The 12,415-nt window shown below is 65.6% G+C and overlaps 4 protein-coding genes across 4 annotated transcripts in view; 2 read left to right on the top strand and 2 right to left on the bottom strand.

The window, feature by feature from the left end:
• Positions 1-595, bottom strand: part of F751_4877 (hypothetical protein) — a gene marked incomplete at both ends in the record, with an annotated part of 2,382 nt that extends 1,787 nt beyond the window's left edge. Inside the window, 2 exons of the mRNA XM_011400978.1 lie at positions 23-355; positions 534-595. Of these exons, the coding sequence (XP_011399280.1) occupies positions 23-355; positions 534-595 (395 nt within the window). The remainder of the gene's footprint in view (positions 1-22; positions 356-533) is intronic.
• A 707-nt stretch (positions 596-1,302) lies between these two features.
• F751_4878 (UDP-N-acetylmuramoyl-L-alanyl-D-glutamate-2,6-diaminopimelate ligase 1) lies at positions 1,303-5,848 on the top strand (the record flags this gene model as incomplete). The annotated part of the gene is made up of 12 exons (XM_011400979.1): positions 1,303-1,540; positions 1,706-1,867; positions 2,053-2,478; positions 2,771-2,887; positions 3,047-3,182; positions 3,437-3,553; positions 3,704-3,858; positions 4,080-4,396; positions 4,712-4,802; positions 5,020-5,135; positions 5,368-5,468; positions 5,701-5,848. 12 exons carry the CDS (start codon positions 1,303-1,305, stop codon positions 5,846-5,848), a joined length of 2,124 nt encoding a protein of 707 aa, XP_011399281.1.
• Positions 5,849-6,239: 391 nt separating this feature from the next.
• On the top strand, positions 6,240-8,264 carry F751_4879 (Uncharacterized protein C17orf85-like protein; the record flags this gene model as incomplete). The annotated part of the gene is made up of 6 exons (XM_011400980.1): positions 6,240-6,355; positions 6,467-6,587; positions 6,702-6,864; positions 7,158-7,406; positions 7,640-7,929; positions 8,088-8,264. 6 exons carry the CDS (start codon positions 6,240-6,242, stop codon positions 8,262-8,264), a joined length of 1,116 nt encoding a protein of 371 aa, XP_011399282.1.
• A 1,165-nt stretch (positions 8,265-9,429) lies between these two features.
• The window catches only part of F751_4880 (hypothetical protein), a gene marked incomplete at both ends in the record, with an annotated part of 8,553 nt that continues 5,567 nt past the window's right edge, over positions 9,430-12,415 (bottom strand). The window contains 6 exons of the mRNA XM_011400981.1: positions 9,430-9,607; positions 9,799-10,269; positions 10,566-10,624; positions 10,720-10,890; positions 11,068-11,161; positions 12,151-12,342. Coding sequence (XP_011399283.1) covers positions 9,430-9,607; positions 9,799-10,269; positions 10,566-10,624; positions 10,720-10,890; positions 11,068-11,161; positions 12,151-12,342 — 1,165 coding nt within the window. The remainder of the gene's footprint in view (positions 9,608-9,798; positions 10,270-10,565; positions 10,625-10,719; positions 10,891-11,067; positions 11,162-12,150; positions 12,343-12,415) is intronic.

A 12,415-nucleotide genomic window follows, 5' to 3' on the forward strand; every position in this document is an offset into this window, starting at 1 on the left:
GCGCCTCCCCCGCCCAGCGCACCGCAGGGAGTGGTACAGGCCCACCAGGCGCACCACGCACCCCCCTGCCGCCCGCACGCTCCGCTCTGCGCGCAGCAGGCGGTCGGTGCGCGGCAAGGCCCCCAGCGCCACGACCGGCGAGTCCTCACGCGCCGCCTCGCCCCCGTCCACGGCGTAGACCGCCGCACTGGAGGTGAAGACGAAGGCGCCCTCGCCGCTCCAGCGCTCCAGCGCGCGCGCCACCTCGCCGGGGTAGTCGGCGCTGGCGGAGGGTGGGGCCGAGAAGACCACGTCTCGGAAGGTGGAGGTTGGGGGGTCGGCCAGGGAGTGCGGCGCGATGCCCAGCCGCCGCAGCCTGTGCCAGAGGGGTGGGGCGTGGAGTGTGAGGGGCTCTGGGCTGTGGAGGAGAGGCGGGGCCGCGCCCTGCGTGTTCCCGGGAGGGGTTTCAAAGGCACCCTGCACCCGTCCCCCTGATGCCTCCATGGCACTATGACGCCGCTCATCCCCTTGCATGAACAAGGGTATACACACACCGGGCATGGTTGGAGTCCGTCTGCGTCAGGCCAGCCACCGTGCCGGGGCCATGAGCGTCCATCCACAGCTTGGCGAGGTGCTGGCCTAGCACACCCGGGCCCACCACCAGCAGGGACGGGTCGGACCCAGGTGCTGCCCCTGCCCTCGATGCCCCGGATCTCGAGTCTCTGGAGGTGCTGGTCGCGGGAGGGGTGCGCAGGGCCGGGGAGAGGCCGGTGCCGTGCCTGGGGAGGGCGCCAGGGCCGAGTGGCCCGGAGGCCCGGACCCCACCAGTGTGAAGCAGAGGTGGGGACATGTCGCACCCTCTCCACCTCCCTGCGCTTGGACACGACTGCTAATCGGAAATGTACCGAGTTCCGGGTTTTCAATCAGGCGATCAGCTGCCTTGTTGGGATCGGTGGGGTTGGAGATCGCTCCAGCGCGCTCTGGGCGGGCGGTTCGGATAAGGCCCAGGGCAGCCAGGGCGCTGGGAGCCCCGCGCAGCACTCGTGCTCGGGCCCCTATGCATGGAGTGGCACCTGCCGGGAATCAGCTTGGGTATTGAACCTCCACTCATATTCCTCATATGCAGTTTGATCTCGACAGGGAGGGTGTCGTTGCATTGCTCACGCCAGACCACCGGCCTATCGCTCGGTTCTCGGCAGTTTGCACACCTCCATCGCCAGGCTGGCCGGCCTCATGAAGCACGCCTCCGTGTGATCGAGTGGTTTCCCAATCATTGAGGCCAGCGGTCGCATATCGCAGCGCTGGGCAGGGCCACAGGCGGCCATGGTTAGCAGTGTCAAGGTGCACTGCCCGAGGACCCTCCCCCCGGCCGGCCGAGCACGGCCCCTACCTCCTGCGGCGCTCTTCCGCCCGGGGAGATGGCTGCATTTGCCCAGTCATGGACCTGCCTTCCGGGCGGAGCGCCCGCAGCGTCCAGCCCCAAAGCACCTGGTCCATGCACTGAGCGGCAACAACAGGAACGGCCATGCCTCGTCTGCCGGCGATGCAGAGGTGGAGGAAGGTAGGCAGGGAGCATCCTTGGTGGGAGGCGGGACCTGTATTCGGTCTTGGCCTGGCGCGATAGTGGGTTGTAGCGTTGCTGTTGTGGGCGTGGACATATTCATCAGGTGGCCCCAGCACCTGCTGGCCTTCCTTAACCCCCCTCTGACCCCCCCGCATGCAGCAGTGAACCTCGATGACATCCTGGGTCAGGGCGAGGGCACCCCGGCTGCGGCACAGGCAGGCGCACAGGCGTCCTTGGAGGACGAGTATGAGGATGACGATGAGGTCATCGGCTTGGATGACATAATCCAGGGCCACCTGGGGGACGAGGAGGGCGAGGACACGGGTGAGGAGGGCATGGGAGCCTGAGGGATGTTGGGTGGGATTGATGTGTATGGCAGCCCTCCCCTCGGGTGTGGTCGTCTGATGTCGGGCGGCGGTCGCTGGCTGCGCCGAGACCCAGTGCTCACCTTTAGCCGCCCAGGGACAACTCCGACCCTCCCCCACTCCCAATTCTACCCATGCCTCCAGACCCGGAGGCCGAGTCTGGGGACGAGCTGCTGGATGACGCGCCGGAGGGCCCCCACGAGCTGCGTCGCAATGAGTACCCCGAGCCACCCGAGCGGCGCTGGCGGCTGCGCGACCTCTTGCAGGCGGCCGGGGTGGTGGCGCTCGGGCCCGATGGCGCGGAGCTCCCATTTTCCAGCCTCCCGGAGCTGGAGATCTCCAACCTGCTCACCTGCAACTCACCCCAGGGCCTGGACCAGGCCCTGTATGTCTGCGTCCCCGCCACCGATGCCGACGCCGACGGGCACGACTTTGCTGACCGGGCGCCCGACCAGGGCGCCGTTGCCGTGCTGGCCCAGGCGGGGCGGGAGGTGCCGGAGTGCAGCGTGCCCGTGCTGCGGGTCGCCGACCCCGCGGCCAGCCTGGGCCGCCTGGCGGCCGCGTTTTACGGTGCGTGCGAGGGAGTTTTCCGTTGATGGGGGAGGTCCTTGCTGCGCTAGCAGGAGAGGGTGTTGGAAGGCGACTCAGCTGGGTGCAATCGGACCCGGCTGGAGTGGCCAATCTCCTGCAGGGTTTCCAGTCCCTGACCCTTTGTCCCTCACATATGGCGGCTGTTCGTGCCATGTTTGGCAGCCAGGACCAGCCATCCTGGGGGGCTGCACATGCGTGCGGGTCGCCGGCCTCGGCCCAGGCCCAGACAGGGCCCTCGCTCACCGAGCCTGGCATCCCCCCGTGTGCGCAGGGAACCCCAGCCGCAGCCTGAAGACCGTGGCATTCGTGGGGACGCACGGCAAGACGACCGCTGCCTGGCTGACGCGGGGCCTGCTGGAGGAAACGGGGGCGCTGACCGGCATGATAGGTGTGTGCGGCCAGGGTGTGCCAGAGGCGTGTGCTCACATCGCCCGTCGTCACGTCCTTCCCTGGGCGCCTGCAACCCAGGGCCCGAAGCAGCTGTGTCTCTGTCCCGCCCAGCCAGCACGGCTCAGTCGCCTCTTACTCCCCCCTCCACCGTCGCCAGGGACGATAGAGTACGCGATCGCAGAGGATCGGCTGGACGAGGAGGGGGCGCTGTGGGCGCCCGAGGAGGACGACCCCTCTGCGGACAGGGAGTCGTCCTCCCCCTTCCACATCCTGCCCTACGAGGGCAAGTACGGGTGAGTCTTGCAGAGACAGGGACTGGGGGGCTGTTGTGGCCTGGTGTGGAAAGACTTGGCTTTGTGAAATAACAACAGGTTTTGGGGCGGCAAAGCACATCTCGTGCAATCCCTGGGACGTGTCGTGGACAGGCCAAAGCGGTTTGCATTGTGTGCAGCTGGACCACCACCCCTCTTGTGCATTTGCATGTGCACCTCAGTGATGCTCCGCCACCCTGGAACCTGAGGACTCTCCCTCCGTGGTGCATGCGCAGGTGCCCCGAGACCACACCGGACCCCCTACACCTCCAGAAAGTGCTGGCTGGGGTCAAGGACCGGGGCGCCACCCACGCCGTGGTGGAGCTGTCGCTCCAGAGCCTCATACGGGACGAGTGGGTGCAGGGACGGGAAGGGAGGGTGGGGATCATGGAGGGGGCATTGCTGGACGCTGGCCATCTGTGACTCCACAAACAGATTCGTTTCAGCTCACAATCCTCAAGTGCCCCCCACTCTGACCACACACCAGTCCCTCTGCCTCACAGCCCGGTGCCGGAGATCGCCCCCGACGTGCTGGTCTTCACTTGCCTCCTGGACGACGACCTGCCCGTGGGTCTGACCCCGGCAGCCTGCTGCCAAGCGATCCAGCAGGCTTTTGCGCGGCTGGCGCCCGGCAGCACGGCCGTGATCAACGTGACTGGTAAGGGTGGCGGACTCGCCCGTGATCTCCGGGGAGGGGTATGCGTTTTTCTTTGCCGGCATGCGCCCGGGGCGGACGCGGCGAGGGTCCTCTGCGCCCTGAATCCCCAGACAAACTCATGTTTGGTTCATACCATCCACTCCCGTGGTGGCACAATTCATCGACTCCCGCCTCCACATGTTTCCCCTTTGAATCATCCCCCTGTCCAAGTCATCACGCAGACGCCTTTGGAGCTGAGCTGGCGGCGTCGGTCGCGGCGGCGGGCCGCGCGCGTGTCCTGCGCATGTCCACCGCCCCCACCCCCCCCGGCTCCCCGCCCGCCGACGTGTTTGCGGAGCGTACCAAGCACAGCATCTGGGAGAGCGAGGTGGTGGTCACCACCCCCGCCGGCCGCCTGCAGGTCATCCTGCCACTGCTGGGCGCGGCGCACGTGGGCAACGCGCTGGCGGCAGTGGCCGCCGGCTGTGCGCTGGCCATCCCGCTGCCGGCGGTGGTGGCGGGGATGGAGGGCGTGGACGTCATCCCCGGCCGCTCCGAGGTGATCGACGAGGGCCAAGGCTTCAGCGTGGCAGTGGACGCGGCGCGGAGCCCCGCCGGCGTCGCACGCGCGCTGCGCCACGCCTCGGCTCTCGGCGCGCGCCGGCTGCTGGTCGTCCTGGGCGGCCGCGGCGACGCGACGCCCGAGGCGCGCGCCGCGCTGGGCGCCGCCGCCCACGCTGGCGCCGACGTCCTCTTCCTGACCAACGACAGCCCGGGGCGGGACTGGCCCGACCGTATAATCTCGCACGTCGTGGCCGGCTTCCCGGAGGCAGTGCGCCACCGCAACCTGGGTGCGGCCTACCCCTGGCTCCAGGACCCGCACCGCGTGCCGCAGTGGTACCAGAGCTTCCTCACGCAGTACCAGAGCGAGGTGGGGCGGTACGTCATCGAGGACCGCTTCTCAGGTACCCGCAGAGAAGGGGGAGCGGGAGGCATGGATGTGGGCACGCGAGTGTGTGTGTGTTTGCGTGTACCGGGGAGTGTGTGAGGTCATGAGGGAGTGGGAAGGCGAACAAGGAGTGCTGGCACTCATGACCCCATGACGGCGATGCGACCCCTGCCTCCAGGCGCGGCCCTCAACCCACAGACCCTCATCTCCTCTTTTCCACAAACCAAATCCAGCCATCCGTGTCGCCATCGGTATGGCCAAGCCCAAGGACCTGATCCTGGTCCTGGGCAAGGGGCACGAGGACTTCCAGGAGTACTGGGGGGGGCAGGAGCTGGGGGAGACCGTCAAGGTGGGGTGTTGGGGATAAGGTGGGGGCTCTGAGGAGGCAAGAGAGGCGACCGAACGGTCCATGCGATCCCCAGATGCACATGTCGCCGCGCTGTCAGTATGTGCCACACCTGAACGATCCAGTGGGTGACGGCGTCGCGGAGTCAGGGTGCCAGAAAACCATGTACATGCATGCATGCAGCACTGAGTCTTGCTGGGGTCAAAACTCGACAGCAAAACACACTCATGCGCAGGGCTGGTTTGACGACCGGGTGGAGTGCCGCGCTGCGTTGGGCAGGCTGCCGTCCCTGGAAAAGTTGAAGGACCTGGACAGGTCCTTCCTGCCCTGGACCAGGTGCGATGAGTGTGTGGTGGGAGGGGGAGAGAGGGAAGTAGAAGGGTCAACCAGTCCACTGAATGATCTGTCCATGGTGGCAGTAGACTGGTGGTGAGATGTGCGTGTGTGTGCCTCATCCCAGCCCGCTGCCAAACCGCCTTTAGTTTGTTCGGCGGCCCTACTGTGCCGACTCCCATGACCCTGAAATGTTGCCCACCCCTCTCTTCCCACCACCCTTTCCATCTTTCAGGTACCCGGAGGAGCGGGAGGGCATGCTGGCCTCCATCCTGGAGGAGGAGCTGAAGAGCAAGGGCACGGCGGAGCCGGCCATGCGGCAAGTCTTCGGCCCCACGCCGGCCGTTGCTGCGGGGGTGGATGGCGCCGACGACGGCGCGTGATGGCCGGTCTTGCTGGAATCCCTGACAGTGAGGGAGAGCTTGCATGAGAGTTGCAAGCATGGAAACCCTCGCATGCATGCAATTCCTAAGTTCGTGGACATTCAGAATTGACCAGTGCCGCATGGGAGCTCCCCACAGAGCACATCATGCATGGGAGTGGTGTTGCAGAGCTGTAATTGCAGAGCTGTGATGAATGGGAGAGGCGACAGCGCGGTAGATTCGCTACAACTAACAATCTAACAAAGTTCTCCACCACCCTCTGGAGGCGCCCTTGAGAGATGTTTCCGCGCGCGATCACCGAAACGCACTAGCACGATCGTCCTGCCTCATTGCCACAGCAATGCACAGGCGATCTGCGTTTCCTCACGTATCAAAAGTTCATGCTGTAAATATGACGTCGGATGAGGCCCCAGCATCGGGCCGTGGCATCCAGTGGACGGGAGACGGCGACTCTCCGGCACAGGACGAGTCAGTGCTGCAGCAGGAAAGAGAAAAGCATCGAAGAAGGTAGGAGTCTTTACATCGAGTGGTCCCATCCATCAGCAGTGGGATGTGTGCAGTGCCCTCCAGGGCGCTCAGCTGCATGTAACTATCACCCATCCTCTACACAAACTGCAGAGCTGAGAAGTTCGGGGTGGACTTCGTCGAGCCTGGGCATCGGCAAGAACTGAGGCTGGCGTCAAAGAAGGAAAGGTTGCAGCGCCCCGGCTTTGCCACAGGCGTTGATCTCTTCACCGAGGTAAAGCGGAGGGTGGGGAGTAGAGTGCCCACGATAGCCAAGCTGGCCATGCGCGGTTTTCCCAGCATGCCTGCACGTCCCTGCCCGGCATCAACCGCCCTCCCCATGCAAAAGGAGGAGATTGCCAAGCGGGAGCAACGGGCAGGTCGGTTCGGGATGTCTGACACGGGCCTGAAGTGGGAGCCCCCCGCCAAGGACGAGGCAGAGGAGAAGCGGGCGCAGCGCGCCGCACGATTTGGCACCGAGTACAAGCCCGCCGATGCCCTCATGGACGTCGGTGGGTATGGGCGGCAGGGAGGTGTGCCGTGCCAGCCCTGGGCAGGCATGTGCGCCTGGACCTGTTCTCACTCGAGCATGCGCAGCCCGTGCCTTTGCGGGAGCGAATGAATGGACACAGGCCGCTGTTGCCGCCTTTCCATTCCCAGAATCTGCGGCGAACTTGTGCTGTCGTTACCCCGTATTGCCTCGTTTTACTCCGTACTGCCTCGAAACTTCTCCTCGGCACCTCCATATATCACCAAAGCCCTCCCCACGTTCCACCCCTGTGCCTTCACCCCCCCTTCTCCTCAGACCTGCTGGAGGTTCGGGCAGAGCCATCGCTCCACACCGCCCTGCGACGAGAGGCTGTGTATGTGTACGGCGTGGACCTGCTGTCCACCGCTGACATCCTGCGGCACTTTGCAGACTATGGCCCCACCTTTGTGGAGTGGATCAACGACTCCTCTTGCAACGTCCTCTTCGCCGACGGGCCGAGCGCGAAGCGAGCCCTGGCAGGCCTCGGGAAGGCCCTCCCCCCCGCTGAAGGCTCTGAGCTCCAAGGTGAGATGGGTGGGGAGTGGTTCTTTGCTGTGGCAGAGCAGGGGCAGGGCTGGGTTTTCGCTTCGTGGGTAGATGCATTGGTGGGTGGAGAAGGTGCTGCGCAGGCCCAGTCACAGCTTGCCCGGCTGCACCTGCTGGTGCATGGGTGTGCATGGAGCAGACTCCAGCCCCTCGTTGCTCCCGCCTCGGCGGCTGGCACCTTGGTATCCCAAGCCTCCTCTGCACACACACAGGTCTGGACGCCGCAGACCCCTCCAACATGGAATACTTGTGGCACAAGACCGCGGAGGAGGTGCGCGGCGCCACCTCCGACCTCCTCATGCGCATCGCCAACGTGGACGACGTGCGGCCGGAGGGCAAGGTGCAGTCGCGCAGGCTGTGGCAGGCAGGCCAGCGCGGCAGGGGCCAGGGCGGGCGGGGCGCCCAGGCCCGGAAGCGGCAGAGGGACGGCGACGAGGAAATGGCGGATGCTAGGGAGGGGGGCGAGCAGGGGGTGAGTCGCGGCTGGGGCGTGGCTGAAGAGGTGGGAGCATGTCTGGTGCTGGAGAGGAGCGTGAATGATGGATGTGGCACTGGAAATCGGGTGGGAGGCAAAGGGGGGGGGTGTCTGGACACTGCGCTGCACAGCAAGGCATGCCTCCATAGAAATGAACGCCCCAGCTCACAACAACCTCCCTGCAGGACCCGGGGCGGCGACGGGGAAGGGACAGGAGGCCGCGTGCCGTGCCGGCGGGCATCCCCGCAGCCATCTTCTCCAAGGCGCTGGGAGGCATCGCGGCGGAAGCCGCGGAGCGAAAACCAGCCACGGCGCATGCCCCCGCGCCGGCCCGGGAGGCGGTCACCTACGGCGACGTCTAGTGGGGCTTGGGCGTGTGATCAGCTGCAAGGACGGCGTGGGGCATGCCGCTCCCCACCTCGGCATCTGACGCCGCTGGCCGGGCAGGCGCAGGCGTATGCGCGCTGCCTGGGTCGCCGAATCACCGAGCGGAATGGGCGATGAGAGGTGGAGCCATGTGCGCAGCCAGCAAGCCACTCCCTCGAGGGTGTGGCAGACTGCAGCGCAGGGCAAAGAGGGATAGGCTGATGTCTTGAGACAATGTTTCCGAAAGGCCCTGCTCTCACGCTGGGGGACAGCCGACCCTTTACATTGCCATGCTTTTCTGTGACTACCCAAAACTGCCACCAGTATGGCTACAGACATGCCTGGTCCAGGCAAAGGGTAATCGGAAAAGATAGCTCGAGTGGAATGCCTTGAAGCGAGGTGGCAAGGTGTAAAAGGAATAGCGCTGTGCAGAAGCCTGCTTTTATCGTATTGGAAGCATGCACTCCCGAGCCCGCTCTCTGCCGAATTCTCAGGGGACTATCTGCCATTCCTTGATGTGGAAGAGGTAAAAGAGGGCGTGAGGAATGCCCGCAGCCAGGGTATCACTCGTTGTATCTTGATCGTCTTGCAGGTATCTCAATGCGGATTGCCACTCAGAGATGCCCTTGGATGACGGCGGCGCGAGATCCAAGGTGGCGAGTCCTTATATCACACAATGCACGGGATAAAAGTCCTCCAGAGCCGAGCGAGAGTGAACTGGTGAGTGTATAATAGGGAAGATTCTCAAGAACTCGATGAGGTAATACCACATCTAGAAGGACACTCCCACGACTGTTCTCCGTGACAATGCAAACGGGTATCGCGTTTGGCGGCGCACGCGATTGCCGGTACCTAATCACGGCATCATTTTCGGTTCCCATGGCTCGTTCATACCATCCAGAACACATCCGATCCCATTAGACCTCGGCAATTAAGCTGGATTGGGCGGGAATAGTACTGCGGTGGGTGACCACGTGGGAAGTCCCCGTGACGAGCTGTTTTTGTTCTTGTTGCTGGATCTGGTCATGCTCTTCAACCGTGCCTTGTTGGATTTTTGGGGGATGTTTCAGGACCCCTTCCCCCGAAATCTGCCTCCGCTTGACACCCTGCTCACTTCCTGCACAGCCACCCATGGTATCTCTGGCGCCACACCAGGCTGCATTACATGTCTGGCCCGTCCTCATCAGCATCTGGCCTGCCCAGGCCGCCATGCTTGAGGCTCAGGAACAAGGGCTTCAGCTCGGGCATGAGGTGCACAGCCAGGATCTCCAGCGCGCCGTACCCTAGCTGCAGGATCAGCGTCTCGCTCTGCATCATCTCGATCACGTCCTCCATGCCACTGCTCCATTGAAGGGGGACAGGGGAAGAGTGGGCATGGCAGGAGGTTGAGGGAGTGGGGTCAGAGCACCACCCTGCGGCCGGCCACCGCCTGCCGTGCCCCTGATCCCATCAAGGCTGCACCAGTTTGGTGACACTTCCCCCCCCCCCCCCCCGCCCCCCGCCTCAACTCCCTGCCACGCATCACCCCACCTGGTGTACGCAGACTTGCCCACCAGCCCGACGAGGGTGGCGGGCGCGCACGTGAGCAGCAGCTGCGCCACGGCTTCCCGCACCTCCTCAGCGTCCAGCGGCGGGGGCCCGTTCGGGGTCAGGAAGCTGTCGGCGCGCGCGGCGGGCGGCCGCGCGCGAGGCCCGGGACCCCCAGCGCCCAGCACCCCGATTCCCGCTCCCACCCACCCTCCCTGCACCGCGCGGTACTGCGGCGTGGCCTGGTACCACACCCCCCCCGGCCAGAGCGCGGCCTGGATGCCGGCGATGGCCCGGCCGATGGTGTGCTCGGAGCGCAGGGAGCGCAGGCGCGCGGTCAGGTACTCGTCGATGGTGGTGCCGGCCACGAGGGACAGCACCTGGCGCGCCACGGCGAAGACCTGGCGCCGGAAGAAGCCGCGGGTGGCCAGCTGGAACACGCAGTCCACCAGCTCGTAGAGCGGGGCGGAGACGCTGAGGCCATCGTCGGGCGGGGGAGTCGAGGGGCGGGGGGGAGAGGGAGCCCCCGCCAGGGTGGTCGAGGGGCTGCAGGGGGGGGCCATGCTGCCGTTGCTGGCTTGGCGCGGCCGTGGGGGGGGGGGAAGTGCACGTGGGAGATGATGGGTTGGGGTGGCTGGGAGGGACCGATTCTGCAGGGGGACTGACAAGCAGGGCGGCAATGGGTCGCCGGACAGCCCCCAGCCTGGCTCAAGCCCGGCAGCTTCAAATGTACGTACAATCTTCCTGTCATCCCCGCCTCCTTCACTCACCCTCGCTCCCTGCGCAGCGCTGCGTCTGCGGCCTGGATGGCAGTGTGGTCCCCGTGTGCCTGGAAAGAACGGAGTGTGAGTGGTCGTAGGTGACAGGGGGACCGACCAGCTGCAGGCATGAGGAACGCAGCCGACCCTGCTCCAGTCACCCCACCTCGTCGAAGCTGGGGTCAGAGGACTTCCACCCCGCGTGGCTCAGGGATGAACCCCCGCTGGCCCCCCTGGAGGTCAGGCTGGAGGAGCTGGGGAAGATGGGCAGCGCCCTGCCTTTCTTGAGCCCTGCTTTGAACACGCTGGCGCTGTCCAGGACGGCATCCGTCGATGCCTGGGGGCCCAGGATGTTTGCAAACGATGATAATCCACATTTCTGAGGGGGACCTGGCGTGCATGTGGCGTTCGGTGCCTGCCTCCTTGCGGGCGCACCCCCTCCATGTCCAGGCTGCACAACCCTTCCCCTGCCTTCCCTCGTCACACATGCATCGCGCGCTGCATCCCCGCCCACCTGGACTGCAGACTTGGTGACGTCTGACAGCATGTCCTTGACGTTGAGGATGGGGGTTGTTAGAGACAGGCTGCGTCTCACGGGGTTGGACTCACTGCTGATCCGCGGAAGAGGTGGGGTGATTGTTGGGTGCAGGCCGGGTCGTCGCACGCTGGCTGGCTGAATAATTCACCGCTCCGCCTGCGATGCCTCCACCCAGTGACCATGGCTGGCCAGCATGCCTCTGTCGCCAATCCCAATGCCCAGGCACGACCTCGCCACCACAGCATCTATGGTGGCCCAGGTCCCCACTGGCCGCACCTCCCTTCCCAACCCCCTGCCCCAGCCCCCATCCACCCACTTGGAGTTTTGGTGCATCGGGCGCGTGCAGGGGGACAGCTCATACACCTCCGAGCCAGGCCGGCAAAACTCAATTACGTCCTGCGTGCCTGCGGGCCAGGGGGGGGGGTGGCGTGTTGTGATCCTCACAAATTGCCCGTCAGGCTACAACCTGGTGCCTGGCAGAGGGCAGCATGTGCGAGTCCGGCCGCCTCACCGCAAGCCCGCCCAGCCTGGCTGCAAGCACTTGGTGCCGGGAGCATTGTCCACTGTTGCCGCTCCAGTCCCCGCACTGAACAACCCCACTTCTCCTCCCTTTCCCCCCAACCCCAGCTTGCCCTGCAGCACCGGGTGCGCCAGCACCGTCTGAAGGTAGGCGTCGAGCGCGACGCGCCGCTCCTCCACAAAGTCCACGTCCTGGGAGTGCACGAACACGCGCTTGGGTGGCAGCTTGAGCCTTTGGGAGAGGTGTGGATGGATGAGGGGGAGGATGTGGATTTGAAGCGTCGAGGGGGACTGCAGGAGGCAGCACCAGGTGCGACAGCCGGGGCCCAGCCAAGATCCCAAGGAGGGCACCCTTGCGACCCCAGGAGGGCACGGAGACTTGCACCGCCCCACATGCCCTCACACTCCCACTCCGTTCTCCCCCTTTCAGCCCTCTTCCCCCTTCTCCCCCCTCTCCCGCCCCCCCAGAAAAAAGTAACACCTTGCCTGTAGCAGGGGACCTGCTTCAGCTGGCGGTGCAGGACCTCGAAGTTCCGGTACCGCCGCGCCACCGTCCACTCGCCGACGTCGTCGCCGACGCGCACCTGGTAGACGACATAGTCCTTACCCCCCGCCGCGTTGAGGTCCGCGACCACCACCCGCGCCCGCAGCCTGCCGCGGAAGGGGGACCCCGGCCCGGCCTGGAGCGCGGCGCCACGACGGGCACGCTGCGCGGCCAGCCCGCTCTCCACGCTGGCCGAGTCGGCCGCGCCGGCGATGAGGTGCGCGCCGCCGCCCGGCGCGGCGGCGGAGGCGTTGGGCTCGG

The sequence above is a fragment of the Auxenochlorella protothecoides genome (genome assembly GCF_000733215.1).
Source record: "Auxenochlorella protothecoides strain 0710 unplaced genomic scaffold scaffold54, whole genome shotgun sequence".
NCBI classification, from domain to species: Eukaryota; Viridiplantae; Chlorophyta; class Trebouxiophyceae; order Chlorellales; family Chlorellaceae; genus Auxenochlorella; species Auxenochlorella protothecoides.